Genomic DNA, 15,991 nt, shown 5'->3' on the forward strand with positions numbered 1-15,991 from the left:
TCTCATTATGGTTTTGATTCACATTTCCTTGATGATTAATGATGTTGAGCATCTTTTCATATGTCTGTTGGCCATATATATGTCTTTGGAAAAATATATATTCAGGTCCTCTGCCTGTTTTTAAACGTTTTTTTTTTTTGGGGGGGGTGGTGAGTTACATAAGTTCCTTTTGTATTTTGGATAATAACCCCATCCATATCGGATATGTAATTTACAGATATCTTCTCCCATTCACTGGGTTGCCTTTTTGTTTTGCTGATGGTTTCCTTCACTGTGCAAAAGCTTTTTATTTTGGTATAATCTTAGTAGTTTAGTTTTGCTTTTGTTTCCTTTGCCTGAGGAGACATACCCATAAATATGTTGCTAAGGCTGATGTCCAAGAGATAGCGCCTATGTTTTCTTTTAGGAGTGTTAAGGTTTCAGGTCTCACACCTAGGTCTTTAATCCACTTTGTTTCTTTTAGTGTGTGGTGTGAGAAAGCGGTATAGTCTCATTCCCATACATGGAGCTCTCCAGTTTTCCCTATACCAGTTGTTGAAAACTGTCTTTTCTCCATTGTATATTCCTTTCTCCTTTGTTTAAAGACAATCGACTCTTAGGTATGGGCCCTCTCTCCTATTCTATTAATCTCTGTGTCTCTTTTTTGTGCCAGTACCATACTATTTTGGATTACTATAGTTTTGTAGCATACTATGAAATTTGGGATTGTGATACTTAACAACTTTGTTATTCTTAAGATTGTTTTGACTATTCAAGGTCTTTGTGGTTCCATACAAATTTTAGGATTATTTGTTTTTGTTTTGTGAAAAATGCTATTGGTATTTTGATAGGGAGTGTATTGAATCTGTAGATTGCTTTGGGTGGTATGGACATTTTAACAGTATTAATTATTTCAACGCATGAGCGTGAAATACCTTTCTGTTTGTGTTATCTTCAGTTTCTTTAATCAGTGTTTTGTAGTGTTTAGAGTATAGGTCTTTTACCTCCTTGATTAAATTTATTCCTAGGTATTTTTTTTTTTTTTTTGGTGCAACTGTAAATGGGATTGTTTTCTTAATTTCTCCTGCTACTTTGTTATTAGTGTATAGAAGTGCAGCAAATTTCTGTGTATTAATTTTATATCCTGAAACTTTATTGAATTCATTTATCAGTTCTGATAGTTTTTTGGTGGAGTTTTTAGGATTTTCTATATGTAGTATCACGTCATCTGCAAATAGTGACAGTTTTACTTATTTTTTTACCAATTTGGATGTCTTTATTTCTTTTTCTTGTCTCATTGCTGTGGCTGGGACTTCCAGGGCTGTGTTGGAAAAAAATGGTGAGAGTGGCATCCCTGACTTGTTATTGATCTTAGAGGAAAAGCTCTCATTTTCACCATTGAGTATGATGTTTCTGTGGGTTTTTCATATATGGCCTTTATTATGTTGAAATGTGTTCCCTTTAAACATACTTTGTTGAGGGTTTTTATCATGAATGGGTGTTGTATTTTGTCAAATGCTTTTTCTGCATCTGTTGAGATGATCATATGGTTTTTATCCTTTCTTTTGTTAATGTGCTGTGTCATATTGATTTGCAAATATTGAACCACCTTTGCATCCCTGGAATAAATTCCAATTGATTGTGGTGAATTATTTTTTTAATGTATTGTTGAATTCAGTCTGCTAATATTTTGTTGAGGATTTTTGCATCTGTGTTCATCAGGGATATTTTTCTTTTTTTGTAGTGTCATTGTTTTTGTATCAGGGTAATGCTGGCTTTGTAGAATGAATGTTTCTACATTTATAGACTGTTTTCCTTTCTCTTCTATTTTTTGGAATAATTTGAGAATGATAGGTATTAACCTTTATTGACATTTTTGATAGAATTTACCTTTGAAGCCATCTAGTCTTGGACTTTTGTTTGTTGGGAGTTTTTTTTTTATTACTGATCCCATTTCATTACTAGTAGTTATTCAAATTTTCTATTTCATCCTGATTGAGTTTTAGAAGATTGTATGTTTCTAGGAATTTATCTACTTCTTCTAGGTTGTCCAGTTTGTTGGCATATCATTTATCATAGTATTTTCTTATAACCTTTGTATTTCTGTGGTGTGAGTTGTTATGTCTCTTCTTTCGTTTCTGATTTTATTTATTTGAGTCCTCTCTTTTTCTTGATGAGTCTGGCCTAAAGGGTTATCAATTTTATCTTTTTAAAGAACCAGCTCTTGGTTTTATTGATCTTTTCTATTTTGTGTACTCTCAGTTTCATTTATTTCTGCTCTAAGCTTTATTACTTCTTTCCTTCTACAAGCTTTGGGTTTTGTTTGTTCTTTTTTCCCCCTAGCTCCTTTAGGTTAGGTTGTTTATATGAGATTTTTCTTATTTCTTGAGGTAGGCCTGTATCACTATAAACTTGCCTCTTGGAACAGCTGCATCTCAAAGATTTTGGACTATTGTGTTTTCCATTTGTCTCCATGTACTTTTTAAACTTCTTTGATTTCTTGGTTGACCCATTTATTGTTTAGTAGCCTGTTGTTTAGCCCCCATTTGTTTATGTTCTTTCCAGATTTTTTCTTATTTCTGATTTTTAGTTTCATACTGTTGTGTTTAGAAGAGATGCTTGATATGATTTCAGTCTTCTTAAGTTTATTGAGACTTGTTCTGTGGCCTAACAAGTGATCTATCCTGGAGAATGTTTTCTGTGCACTTAAAGAATGTGTATTCTGTTTTTGGATGGCATGTTCCATATATATCTGTTAGGTCTAACTGGTCTCATGTCTTGTTCAAAGTCACTGATTCCTTGTTGATTTTCTGTCTGACCTATCCGTTGATGTAAATGTGATTTTAAAGTCCTCTGTCATTACTGTATTACTGTGAATTTTTCCTTTTCTGTCTGTTAATATTTGCTTTATGTATTTAGGTGCTCCCATGTTGGGTATATGCATATTTACAATTGTTCTGTCCTCTTCTTGGATTGTTCCCTCTTTCGTTATGTACTGCACTTTTTTGTCTCTTACTATGGTCTTTGTTTTAAAGTCTCTTTGTTTGATATAAGTATTGCTGCCTTGGCTTTTTTTCCCACTTCTGTTTGCGTAGTGTATGTTTTCCACCCCTTCACTTTCAGTCTATATGTCTTTAGGTCTGAAGTGAGTCTCTTGTAGGCAGCATGTAGATGGATCTTGTTTTTTTAATCCATTCAATCACCCTGTGTCTTTTGATTAGAGCATTTACTTGTAAAGTAATTATTGATAGGTAGGTATGTACTTATTGCCATTTTGTTAATTGCATTCTGTTGTGTTTTTTTTTTTTATAGTTCTCTGTTCCTTCTCTCTTCACTTGTGGTTTGATGGCTTTCATTAATAATATGCTTGGATTCCTTTCTCTTTATTTTTTGTGTATCTATTATAGGTTTTATTTTTTAAAGATTTATGATTTATTTGACAGAGAGAGTGAGCAAACACATGCAGGGGGAATGGCAGGGGGAAGGGGAGAGGGAGAGGGAGAAGCAGGCTCCCCACTGAGCAAGGAGCCTATGTGGGGCTTGATACCAGGACCCCGGCCGGGATCATGACCTGAGCCGAAGGCAGATGCTTAACTGACTGAGCCACCCAGGCGCCCCTCTATTACAGGTTTTTGATTTGTGGTTACTACGAGGCTCATATATAACATTTTATGTGTACAGTAGTCTGTATAAAGTTGCTGGTCGCTTAAGAACTTTATTGATTTTACCTCCAAGCTTCAGGGTAGAAAGAAGTTCAGTGTGCAGGGAAATCTGTCTTTGCGCTTAAGCTCCCCTGAGGTAGCCTTGAAAGTGATGAGCTATATTAGTATAGAGCACAGGTCCCAGTGCAGATGGAGGACATAGCCAGGAGGCTGAAGTGTTTTTATTTTTTTTATTATTATTATTTTTTTACACGTTTTATTCATTTATTTGACAGAGAGAGACACAGCGAGAGAGGGAACACAAGCAGGGGGAGTGGGAGAGGGAGAAGCAGGCTTCCCGCTGAGCAGGGAGCCCGATGCGGGGCTCGATCCCAGGACCCTGGGACCATGACCTGAGCTGAAGGCAGACGCTTAACGACTGAACCCCCCAGGCGCCCCTGAAGTGTTTTGTTTTAAATAATGTTTCTTTCTATCTTTAATAAATGGGAGTCTATTTCCCTATTTACTGTAAGCATGAGACCTCATAAGTGATGGACCGATGCCTATCCTTAATCCTAGGAAGGAGTGTTAGGAAATATGTAAGAGCTAGGACTTGCTGATACATTTTCCCATAGTCCCAGGAGACCTGGGCTTCAGCTCAGCACCAGGCCTGTCTCCACCTGCCACAGAGGCTGGCTACTGGAAACACGTCTTGCTTGTTTAAGCTGCTTTGATTTTGTGACTAAATGTATTTGATAACATTTTCTGTGTTCCCTTGGTTGACAGAATTTTGTCATAAAAATCTTCTTTTAGATATTGGTTTATCTGAGGGCCACTGCCATGTGAAACATGGGCTGCCAGTCTTGGCCGCTGGCTGTCATGTACTTTAGTCACTTCTAATTGCAAACATCAGCTATAGCTGACGAGAAGGTGTTGTAGTTGTCTTACTGGTCACTTAAAAATTAAATTTTGTAACTATTAAGATAAAGGTTTACTTATTGACTTTGCAAGGGCTCTGTTGGACCTATGATCTGTACCACTTTTCTTTTTTTCTCTATCTTTCCAGGTGTCTGTACATTAAGTAAAATGAAAATCTTAAAGCTTCTCTCTTTTTTTTTTAAAGATTTTATTTGTTTGACAGAGAGAGAGTTTCTCTTGTGGCAGAGACATAATTACATTTCAGTAGTAAGGATGTGGGTCTTGCCATTTTATAGGGCAAGCCCTCGGTGTGTGTGGGCCCTGGGTGCAGTGTCCCTACCCTGATTGCTCTCTTCTGTAGGAGTGCAGTGGAGACAGACCAGAGGGTCCGCATGGCCCGTTGCTGTGAGGATGTCTGTGCCCAACTGGTGGACTTGTTTCTCAGGGAAGAAATCTTCCAGACTGCAAAGGAGACCCTCCAGGAACTTCAGTGCTTCTGCAAGTATCTCCAGCGGTGAGTCCTACGTCCTTACAGATGAAATGGGTGCACATGGGGAGAGCCTTTGACAAGATTATACTTTCAGAAATAGTCAATTATATACACGTGTGAAACATGTTCCTTCCTAAAGGGTCGATGCTAAGGGGATGAGTAAGGAATCAGCCTGGGAGCTGTTCTGTATTTCGACAAGTATTTATAGGTTGCTTTCTTTCATTCACCCACTCCTCTCAACACAGAGAGATGGCCGTGAATAAGCCAAAGAAATTCTAGCTGTATGCACCCAGATGGATGAAATTCTAAAACAGTTTATAGTGAAAAAGCAATTCTTAGGGAAATGTGTACAATATACAGTGTATATTCAAAGTAGATTGTTTTAGATTTATACTTAGTAGTATAACCCTAAAGAAAAGAAGGAAAATGATCCTCAGAAGCAGCTGCTGAGTACCCATCCAGAAGCCTTCTGCCCTTTTTTGTGGTTGTTAGGACAGATGACAGCATGTTCTCTACTCTGGGCTAACCTTTCTTTACTCCATTTGAGGTCAGGTGGAGCCCTAACCACAACAGCATATTGGACTCTTCCAGGTGTCGGGGCACCATAAATGACCTACCTGGTTCTCAGTTGATGGACTTTCACGTGGCTTTTCTTTTTAGCCATGACAAAGAGTACTGCAGTGACTGTCCTTGTACAAACATTTCACAGAGGTGCACACATACGTGGAGATAAATTCCCATCAGTGGTATTTCCTGGGTCAAAGTATATACGTATCTTTATTTGTATCCATATTGCCAGATTGGCTTCCAAAGATTTTTCAGCTTTAGTGCTTAATTTAAGTTCACTAGTTTTGTTGTTCACTCCTCATCTGCTATCATGCCTTTCCTGTGCCTGAGTATTAATTTTAATTCTGATTCATTTCTGTTTGAGGACTGTTGCTGAAAAAGACCTAAACATTGCCAGAAAATGTGCTTCCGTGTGTTGTAGCACTGTACTGTGTTTTTGCCTTTGTCCCTGTAGTGAGCTTTAGAATATCCAGTGATGATATGGTGGTGTATCTTCCAGGTGGAGGGAAGCCGTCGCAGCCCGGAAGAAACTGAGGCGCCAGATGCGGGCCTTCCCTGCAGCACCCTGCTGTGTGGATATGAACGACCGGCTGAGGGCATTGGTGCCCAGTGCAGAGTGCCCCATTGCTGAGGAGAACTTGGCCAAGGGCCTTCTGGACCTGGGCCATGCGGGTAAAGTGGGCATCTCCTGCACCAGGTGAGCACTCAGCCTGCCATGGCTGCCTAGTGCCCCCCTGCCCCACCTGGCTTTATAGAGAGCATGGATTAATGTGTGCCCTTGGAGGGAAGATGGGTGGAATCAGAGAAAGAGAAGATACATGCAGGCTTGTGTTCCTGAAGGTGGTCTTCCCCTCCAGTTCTGGACGTATGACATATTCTACATGCTTTGGTTTCATGTGCCTTTTCCACTTCAGACATCAGGGCCCGGTAATTGACTCTTACTGAGAATCACCTGTTCTCTTCTGGCCTCTGTGGATATACCATGTCCGTTCTTGTTGGTGGAGGTTCTTCTGTCTCCATGAATGTGTTCTGGAGGGCAGAATTTTTGTCTGTATACTGTTCATCTCCCATGGCTGGCACTAGGGACAGTAGATAAGTGCTTGATATTTGTGGAATGAACAAGTCCTTTGACTAATTGGTTTCTTTATCAGCAACGGTTTTCTTGGTCTCCTAAGCATTCCCCATCAGGAGACACTGCTAACCAGTTACTTTCCACTCAGAACATCAGTAAGTAATTTATCAAGCTCCTTGCACGGGCAGGCACAGTGTCCTTCTCCTTTCTTTGTAGGTTAAGGTGGCTCAGAAATAAGACGGCGCACCAGATGAAGGTTCAGCACTTTTACAAGCAACTGCTGAGGTCTGTTATACCCCCGCGTGCGGGCTTCTCCTGCCTGGGCTTGTGCACTGCCTTACCTCTGTGCTCTGTCCCTTCCAGTGATGCGGCATGGGTGCCCCTGGACCTGCCATCCCTTGTGGCCAAGCACCTCCCTGGGAGGCGGGAGCGTGTGTTTTGGAAACTGGTGCTGGTGTTGCCTGATGGAGAAGAGCAGTCCCCAGGGAGTCCGGGCAGGTCAGGAAGTGTTTCCCTCTCTGGGCTTTGAGGTTGAGAAGGTGACTTCAGGAGGCGGAGCGACTTCTCCGAGAGCATCAGGCGTGAGGGACTTGTAGTCTGTTTTGTGATTTGAAGTTGATACTTTAGATTATTTAAATTTTTACTCTGTAAACTGGGCCCAAAAGCATTTTAAGAGTTGATCCTCATTTAAAGCTATGCTGAAGTATATTGATTAGAGCTTGCTTCATTGTAGGTTCTTGGGGAAGACAGTTGACTGTGTTTGCTATAGTTCCTTTTTTTTTTTTTTAAGGAAAAAACCGGCATTTTTTAAAAAAAGCCAAGAAATTGACATGGCATTATTTCCTGTAACCAAACTGCTTCCAGACGTCACTTTAAAGCAGAGCATGTTACTTTTCTTTTTTAACAATTTTATTGACATGTAATTCACATGTTATAAATTTCACCCCTTTAAAGTTTCTGTTTCACTGGTTTTTAATATTTACAGAGTGGTACAGCTATCACCATTAATTCCAGAACATTTTTTACCTACAAAGAAATCCCATATCCATTAGCAGTTACTCATCGTTCCTCCCTGTTGTTAGCTCCTGGAAACCACTAATATGTTTCCTGTCTTCTCTGCGTTTTCCTATTCTAGACATCCTATATGAATGGAGTCCTACTCTCTGTAGGCTTATGACTGGCACCTTTCACTCAGCCGTCATGTTTTCTGGGTTTTATCTTGCAGCAGATATCAGTCTTTCATTTTTTTTGTGGCTGAATAATATTCCATTGTATGAATATAACACATTTTATTTATCTGCTCATCAGTTGATGGGAATTTGGGTGGTTTCCACCCTTTGGTTATTATGAATAATTCTGTGAACAGTCATGTATATTCATGAACATTCTGTACATACGTGTTTGTGTGCACAGATGTTTGCAGTTCTGTTTGTTGTATACTTAGGAGTGGAATTGCTAGGTTGTGAGGTAACCTTATGTTTGAAAGTCTTTGAAGAATTCCCAAACTGTTTTCCACAGTGGCTGCACCATTTTCCATTCCTGTTAGCAGTGTTTGAGGGTTACTAAATTCTCTGAATACGTTCGTTTTTTAGCAGATACTATTGAAACACATGCAAGCTAAGGAAAAAGTCATAAAGCTTGTAACACAGCTAAGCAAAGAAGAGAGCTGTGGTGTTTAAATGATGATTCATTTCTTAGAACAGAACAGCTGTCTTCTGATTCGCTAATAAGTTTATTCACTAAGAAGTACACATCACAATATTCTTAAGAGCTCAGGCATGAAATCTGATTCTGTAAAACATGTGTATAGTTGATCCTTAAATAACACGGCCTTTAGGGAGGTCAGTGCCCCCTGCACAGTTGGAAATCTGAATATAACTTTTAACTCTTCTGGAACTTAACTACTGATAGCTTGCTGTTGACCAGAAGCCTAACATTAAACAGTCAACATCTATTTTGTGTATCTCTTATATACTATATTCTTATAATAAAGCTAGAGAAAATGTTAAGAAAATGTTTAAAGTCATAAGGAAAATACATTTATAGTACTGTACTGTCATTATTAAAAAACATCTGCGTATAACTGGACCCACACAGTTCAAACCTATGTTGTTCAAGGGTCACCTGTATTTCAAACTCTTAAGGACCTTTTCTATTGGTCACAGTCTTCTTAGTGCTTCAGAATTTTAAATCACACTGCAATAGACCAGGTTCATGAGTGCCCTCTTCTGTTGCCCCTGTAGAGTTCCTAGCTCCAGTTTAAAATCACAGCCTATTTTGTTCAGCTCAACTTTACAGTAAGAGTTGATGTCTGTGAACCTACATCTCTATGGTATTTCTCTTCCTTACTTTTCCTAAAAATCTTTATAGTTTACATTTAGATTTAGACTCTTTTTGAAGTGTTATTTTCTTTTATTCACAGAATTTTAGCAAACTGGTTACAAGTCAAGTTCATGGGAGGTGATGGCTCGGTGGGCGACATAAGCAGTGAAGCTGGGGGCATTCAGACGCTCGCTCTATTTCACGCACTCAGCAGCAAAGGGGATCAGACTGTTGCTGTCAATGTGTGTATAAAGGTGGGTGAGAATCACGTGTATTTACTTCTGTGATTTTCTTATTTCACTCATTCCCAGACATAATTGGAATCCTATAAGTGCCTTGAAGTGGTTTTGAAGGCGTGTAGGAGGCTCAGAAGCTTGTGTCATGTCTGTTCCTCCTTGTGTCCTCATGGCATCCCATGGATCACCCTCTTGGTGTGACATACCAAGCTAGATTCTCAGGAGTGCAGTGAGTCTTAACCAGTTATTTCAGGTCACAGATCTCTTTGAGAACTTGGTGAAAACTCAGAACCATCCTGCATAGATTCACATAATTCAGGAGCGCTGAACTCCATGGGCCTCTGGTAATTAACCCAAGAGGGATAGGAGAGTATTTCACAAAAATGCAGTGCCTGTTATGTCATGTGGTTTGCCAGTAGCTGACATCTTTATTATAATAGCTTCCTGATACATCAGTTTTATGGTTTTAATCCTATGCAGTTTTCACTAAACTTGGTCCCAGCTACCATAGAAGTTCAGTATTGGGCATTTCAGGTCAGTTCGTTTTGTTTTATGTTCAGGTTGTCTCAGGTTTTGATTATAAGTTCTAATTTTTGTTCTTTATAGGGGTTTGTATAGTACAGATGCCCTGAGAGATTTTTTTTTAAATTTTATTTTGTTTTTATTGAAGTAGAGTTGATATACAAGGTTAACATTAATTTCAGGTGTACAGCATAACGATTCCATAAGTCTCTACGTTACAGTGTGCTCACCGCAGTATATTTATTGTCACCACACAACACTATTACATGAGCATTGACTGTGTTCCCTATACTGTACCCTTTATCCCCCTGATCAGTCATTCCATGACTGGAAACTCGTAACTCCCACTCTCCTCCATTTTGCCCAGCCTCCACTCCCTCCCCTCTGGCAGCCATCACCTGAGAGATTCTTGTTTAATGAGAACCTGTTTCCTCATTAGCTTTAAGCCTACATAAATAAATTGTAGGTATTAGTGGTATTAGTGTATGTGTTCAGATAAACCCAGATAGGTATTTTATTTGCTTGGAATATAACAGTGCAGGGCAGAAAGTGTGGGCTTCTGGGGTTGATCGCTACTGCTCTGGCAGCTCTTTGAGCCTCATCGTGGTGCCTTCTGTAATGTGGTCATGACTGTGCTCCAAGGCCTCATGAGGGCCAGCTGGGCTGCATGCTCAGATGGGGGCTCAGCGAGAATCCACTCTCTCCCGTATGTCCTGACGTGGCCTACTGTGCCCAGACCTCTCCTCTTCCTAAGAAGGTCACCTTTGTGCCACACTCTGCTCATCTGCAAGTGATACTCTAGTCCATGTTCCCTCTTCAAATTGGAACTTCTTCAAATTGTAGTTTGGTTATAGGGTTTTTATTTTATTTTTCCATTTTATTGATTGATTGATTGATTGTAAACTCTGCACCCAGTGTGAGGCTTGAACTCATGACCCTGAGATCAAGAGTCCCATGCTCTTCTGACTGAACCAGCCAGGTGCCTGTGTTTTTCCATTTTAATACTATTTATTTCATTTTCTAAATGTAAAAGTAATACATGTATGAAGTTTAGAAATATAAGGAAATATAGAGGAAGCATAAAGATAATAAGAGCCATTTATTCTCTCACCATTTAGGGGTAACAGTCATGTCTTGGTTCATGTTCTTCCCTTTTTTCCTATGATCATAAAGTCAGATTTCACCAGTTGGACAATTTGTTGTTCCTCTTGCCTTTATTCTTAAGTCTTTTAATCAAAGCAGTACTTGCATGTAGTTAAAAAGTCAGATAACATCTCATAATTTATAATGAGACATAGCAGCCCTTGCCCCTCTCCTAGCCCCTATTCCTAGGGCTTGATTTCTGTTGTGTTTGCAAATCACATGCTTATGTTGCTCTTTCTCAACTTTTATCTACTTTAGATGTTCTTCACTGACTTCCCATTAAAATATATCTTTTGCTGTACAACAAATTACCCCCAAACTTAGCAGCTTAAAATAGCAAACATTTATTATCTCATAGTTCTGTGGGTCAGAAGTGCAGGTTGTGGTTTAGTTGGGTCCTCTAGCTCAGGGTTTCTCACAAGGTGGAAATCAAGATGGAAGCCAAAGCTCTGGTCTCATCTGAAAGCTTGACTGAGGGAAGATCCACTTCAAAGCTCACTCTCATGGTTGTTGGCAGGATTCACTTCCTTGCAGGCTGTGGCTGGGACCTCTCCATAAGGCAGCTTGTAACATCAGCTTGGCAAGATGGCAGAGTCTCTCTGTAACCTAATTATAGAAGTGACATCCCGTCACGTTTGTCTGATTCTGTCTGTTAAAAGCGAGTCAGGGCAGGGGATTGTGCAAGGGCATGGGCACTAGAAGGTGGGATTGTGGGAGTGTCTTCATGGCTGCAGCCCATGCTAGGTGAGGAGGGAACTCATATCATGGTCCTACCCAGCCTTGCCCAGTTCCCAGGGTGGCTACATCATCACTTTATCTTACCTCAGTGAGTGGGGTCACATTCTGATGGCTGTGTGACTGCTATTTGCCCCAGAACCAGCAAGTGTTCTGTGACTACATTTCTTTTTTCTTTTTTTGCAATTAATAGTTGCCTTATTTTCTCACTTAGTGTAGTTTTCTCTGTATCTTTCATTATTTTTTACCCAAATATGCCACCATGTTGGCTGTATACATGTTAGTAGAGGTTTCCAGACACTCTGTCCCTTCACCTTACCCCTTCACCTTGGAGGAAGTGCCACCCTCTTGCTCCCCTCTGGGCTGACCTTGTGTCCCACTGCACCAGCAGTGCCCCTGATGTCACTGCTTTTAGTGCAGATCTTCGGATAAAGTCATGGTCAAATTTGCAGCTGGCCTGGGAGTTCTAGCTGGGCTCCCTTGAAGTCCATGCATCTCAGGCACAATGTCTGCTGTCCCATCTTAAGCCAACTTCTTCCTCTGTCTCTCACAACTTCTTAATTCACACTCATTCATCCACCCAGGTTGCCGCTCTGGTCTCCATACCCTCCCCTGCTGACTTTGACCTCGGGCAAGTTACTTGTGTGGGAGTACTCTTAGGAGCCCTCTTTTTTTTTTTTTTAATATTTTATATTGTTTATTTGTATGACACCAACAGGGTCTCTGCTCTCTGAGCTTTCCTGATTTTCATTTTGTTCATTTCCTCCCCTTCCCCAATTTTTGCTTCCTTTGTTTTGTTTCGGTTTTTAATTAATCTCGGACTGGCTTATACCTCTTGGAGAGAAAGCCTCTCTCCTTCAGAAGGCACACTGCATTCCTCATCCATTCACTCAGGTATGCATTTCACAAGTGTTTATTGAGTGACTTCTGTGTCTCAAGCATTATTCCAGGTGCTGGGGATATAGCAGAAAGCAACACAGATCCCCGTTCTCAGGAGCGAATGTCCCAGTGGGAAAAGGAAGCTGTGTGTGTGTGTGTTGGGGGGAGTGTTAAGCACTCCTCCTCCTTGGTTGATAATCCAAATTATGACTGTCATTCTCCCCTTTCCTGCTCCTGCTGGCTTTTATCTATTTTATTTTATGTTATGTTATTTATGTATTTATTTCATCATGACAGTTGCACTCCTTAACCCCCATCACCTATTTCACCCATCTCTCCTCTGGTGACTATCAGTTTGTTCTCTGTGGTTAAGTCTGTTTCTTGGTTTGTCTCTTTGTCTCTTTTTTTTTTCTTTGCTCGTTTGTTTTGTCTTGTAAATTCAACATGTGAGTGAGATCTTATGATCCCTCTTTTACCTAAGAACAAACTGAGGCTCTGAGAAGTTAGAATAAATTGCCTGAGGCCACACAGCTACCACATGGTGGCACCGCACACCGGTGCCCTTGAGGGTGAAGTGAGTTATACCTGTAGTGTTCTTAGGACCACACCTGCCTCCTACCAAGTGCTTATTTGGTCCTGCCATTGACAGCAGCAGCTATGTTTTTTCTTGGTTTAGTTTCCTGTTTGGTGGGGTGCATGTTCCAGTTTCTTCCAAAGAAAGGATCTGTGGGAATAGAATTTTCTTATTCCTTGACTCTCTGAACATGTGTTTACCCTCATATTTGCTTTATGGTTTATCGAGGTTTGTAGCAGTGTGAGTTGAAAGGTTTTTCCTTCCACTTTTGCTCCATGGTCACCTGCCATCCAGAGTTGCTGTTGGGATGTCTAAGGCCATTCCTGTTCTTTTCTCTGTGGCCTGGTATTGTTTTTCTCTAGAAGCTTGCTCTCTGCCCCTGGGGTTCTGAAAGTCCACTTGGGTATGCCTGGTGCTGACTTCCTGTGCTCACTGTGCTGGGCTTGGCAGGTCCTTGTGGGCTGGAGCCAACTGTTCCATTTGTGGGATGTTCTTGCATCTCAGGGCCACCTGTTTTCTTTTTTTCTGTTCTCTCTTGAACTCCTACGAAACAGGTGTTGGATCTCATCAATTAATCCTCTGAACTTCTTATCCTTTCTACTCTATTTTCTGTCTTGTTTTTAAATAGTGTGCTCTGTGAGATTCATTGACTTTATATTCCACATGTTCTGTTGAGTTTTTTATTCTATATATACAATTTCATTTCCTTGTTCTTACCCTTATTTGACTTTATCATGTCATCTTGTGACTATTTTTGGATGCATCATCAGAGGAAATTAGGGTTTTTGAGGTCTGAGTTTTCTTGTGTCCCATGCGCTATCGGTTTCCTTTGGATTTCCTTTTCTCTGTTATTCTAGTCTCCCTTTTGTGTTGGAGGCTCTCAGACACCTTATCTGAGGCTGCCCATACCTGAATGGGCCCTAAAAGGCTGGTCATAAGCTCTGTGTTTGGGGAGGGTAGAGGGTAACTGAATAGCGAGCCCACCTTTTTTGGGGGATACCCCCAAATGTCAGGACCTGTTTATCTCTTTCTTGCATTGTTTGGTTTCTTTGGAAAGGATTCATCTTGTCTTTTCCTCTTGGGACAAGTAGGGAGAGGCCAGTGCTAAGTCCCCTCTACTATGCCTGCCTCCTCTCAGGATAGGATGCCTGCCCAGGGGGCAGGATGCACTTAGAGGCCGCCTGCAGGTGGGTGGATGACCTGTAGGTGTGTGTGACTTGTCCATGTGGTCCTGAACCTCACCTCTGGCTCTTGGTGCCACTGGGTCTGAGTGCTTAGGGCTTGTGCAGGCTCATCTCGTCTGGTTCCTTCCATACCAGTATCTCTAGCCCTTCAGGACTAGCTTCCTCTGCTTTCTTAATCCAGTGGTTGTTCCTATCTGCATGATGCTTTCTAGAAACTGATCAGAATCCCTTGGCTGCTGCTGGTTTGACTTTACCCCCTTCTGTTGTTATGGGCGTACCTGGTTTGTTTGTTTGTTTTCTGGGCTTACCCGTTTTTATACCTGTTTAAGGGTAACTGTTCAGATTAAAGTAACATCTCCAAACACAGTTCTAGCCAGAGGCTGAATTATCTGTTGACCTGGCTATTTCTTGCACTAATTTACGGTCTCATGGAGGAAGGGCAGCCCAGAGAGCAGTGAGCGTTTGGTTGCACTGCTCTGGGGCTCACAGTCTCTGCTGATTTGTCCCCTGGTGTGTCCGTCCTGATGGTCTCGTTGTTGTTCCAGGTGGCTCACGGTGCCCTTAGCAGCTGCGCCCTTGATGCCGTGGAGACACAGAAGGAGCTCCTGGGAGCCAGCGGGCTCATGCTGCTGCTTCCCCCCAAAGTGGAGAGCGGGGACACGGCGGAGGAGGACGTGTACTGGCTGTCTGCGCTGCTGCAGACCAAGCAGCTCCTTCAGGCCAAGCCCTTCCAGCCTGCGCTTCCGCTTGTGGTCCTTGTGCCCAGCCCAGGAGGGGGTGCCGTGGAGAAGGAAGTGGAAGATGGTTTGTGAAGGCACTTTCGTCGATGAACCTGCATGTTTAATAAATGGGTTGAGCCCCCGGTCTGAGGAAGTGTTGGCAGTGTGGTGTGGGGGTCAAGGGGCAGTGGCGACTAGGGGCAGGGCAGTGAGATGTGTTAGTCTGTCTGCACACCGAGAGCAGGAGACAGGTGACCTCCATTTGTTTCTGTCAAAGGTCTGATGCTGCAGGATTTGGTTTCGGCTAAGCTGATTTCAGATTATACCATTATTGAGATCCCTGATTCCATTAATGATTTACAGGGTACAACTAAGGTAAGTCTTCATCATTTTTAAAGGCCCAATAAGACACTTCAGTTGTCCCCTTTTGTTCTGTCTTAATAAATGTACAAATAATACATAATATGTTAACAAAAGAAGAAGATAGCAGGAAGGGAAAAATGAAGGGGGGAAATTGGAGGGGGGAGATGAACCATGAGAGACTATGGACCCTGAGAAACAAACTGAGGGGAGGGGGGTGGGGGGATGGGTTAGCCCGGTGATGGGTATTACGGAGGGCACGCCCTGCGTGGAGCACTGGGTGCTATATGCAAACAATGAATCATGGATCACTGCATCAAAAACTAATGAGGTAATGTATGGTGATTAACATAACATAATAAAAAAAGCAAGTGTAGTGTATATTACTGCTTGGATTTTTAAAAAAATTATTTTTATGTAAATTCAATGAACATATATTATATTATTGGTTTCTGAGTAGGTTGTCAGTGATTCATCAGTCTTATATAATACCTGGTGCACATTACATCACATGCCCTCCTTAATGTCCATCACCCAGTTACTCCCCACTTCCCCCCACCCTCCCCCTCCCAACAACCCCCATTTGTTTCCTATGCTTAAGAGTGTCTTATGGTTTGTCTCCCTCTCTGATTTCATCTTGTTTTGGTTTT

At 41.4% G+C, this 15,991-nt stretch overlaps 1 protein-coding gene across 2 annotated transcripts in view; it reads left to right on the forward strand.

The window, feature by feature from the left end:
* Positions 1-15,991, forward strand: part of MCM3AP (minichromosome maintenance complex component 3 associated protein) — a 51,433-nt gene that overhangs the window by 26,071 nt on the left and 9,371 nt on the right. For both annotated transcript variants that reach the window (XM_028094748.2, XM_028094749.2), the window contains exons 17-23: positions 4,900-5,052; positions 6,095-6,292; positions 6,884-6,952; positions 7,031-7,165; positions 9,090-9,243; positions 14,808-15,066; positions 15,259-15,356. In XM_028094748.2, coding sequence (XP_027950549.1) covers positions 4,900-5,052; positions 6,095-6,292; positions 6,884-6,952; positions 7,031-7,165; positions 9,090-9,243; positions 14,808-15,066; positions 15,259-15,356 — 1,066 coding nt within the window. The remainder of the gene's footprint in view (positions 1-4,899; positions 5,053-6,094; positions 6,293-6,883; positions 6,953-7,030; positions 7,166-9,089; positions 9,244-14,807; positions 15,067-15,258; positions 15,357-15,991) is intronic.

Source organism: Eumetopias jubatus, unplaced genomic scaffold, assembly GCF_037043125.1.
Source record: "Eumetopias jubatus isolate StellerSeaLion01/CBP00866 unplaced genomic scaffold, mEumJub1_p1.0 scaffold_1, whole genome shotgun sequence".
Classification (NCBI taxonomy): Eukaryota; Metazoa; Chordata; class Mammalia; order Carnivora; family Otariidae; genus Eumetopias; species Eumetopias jubatus.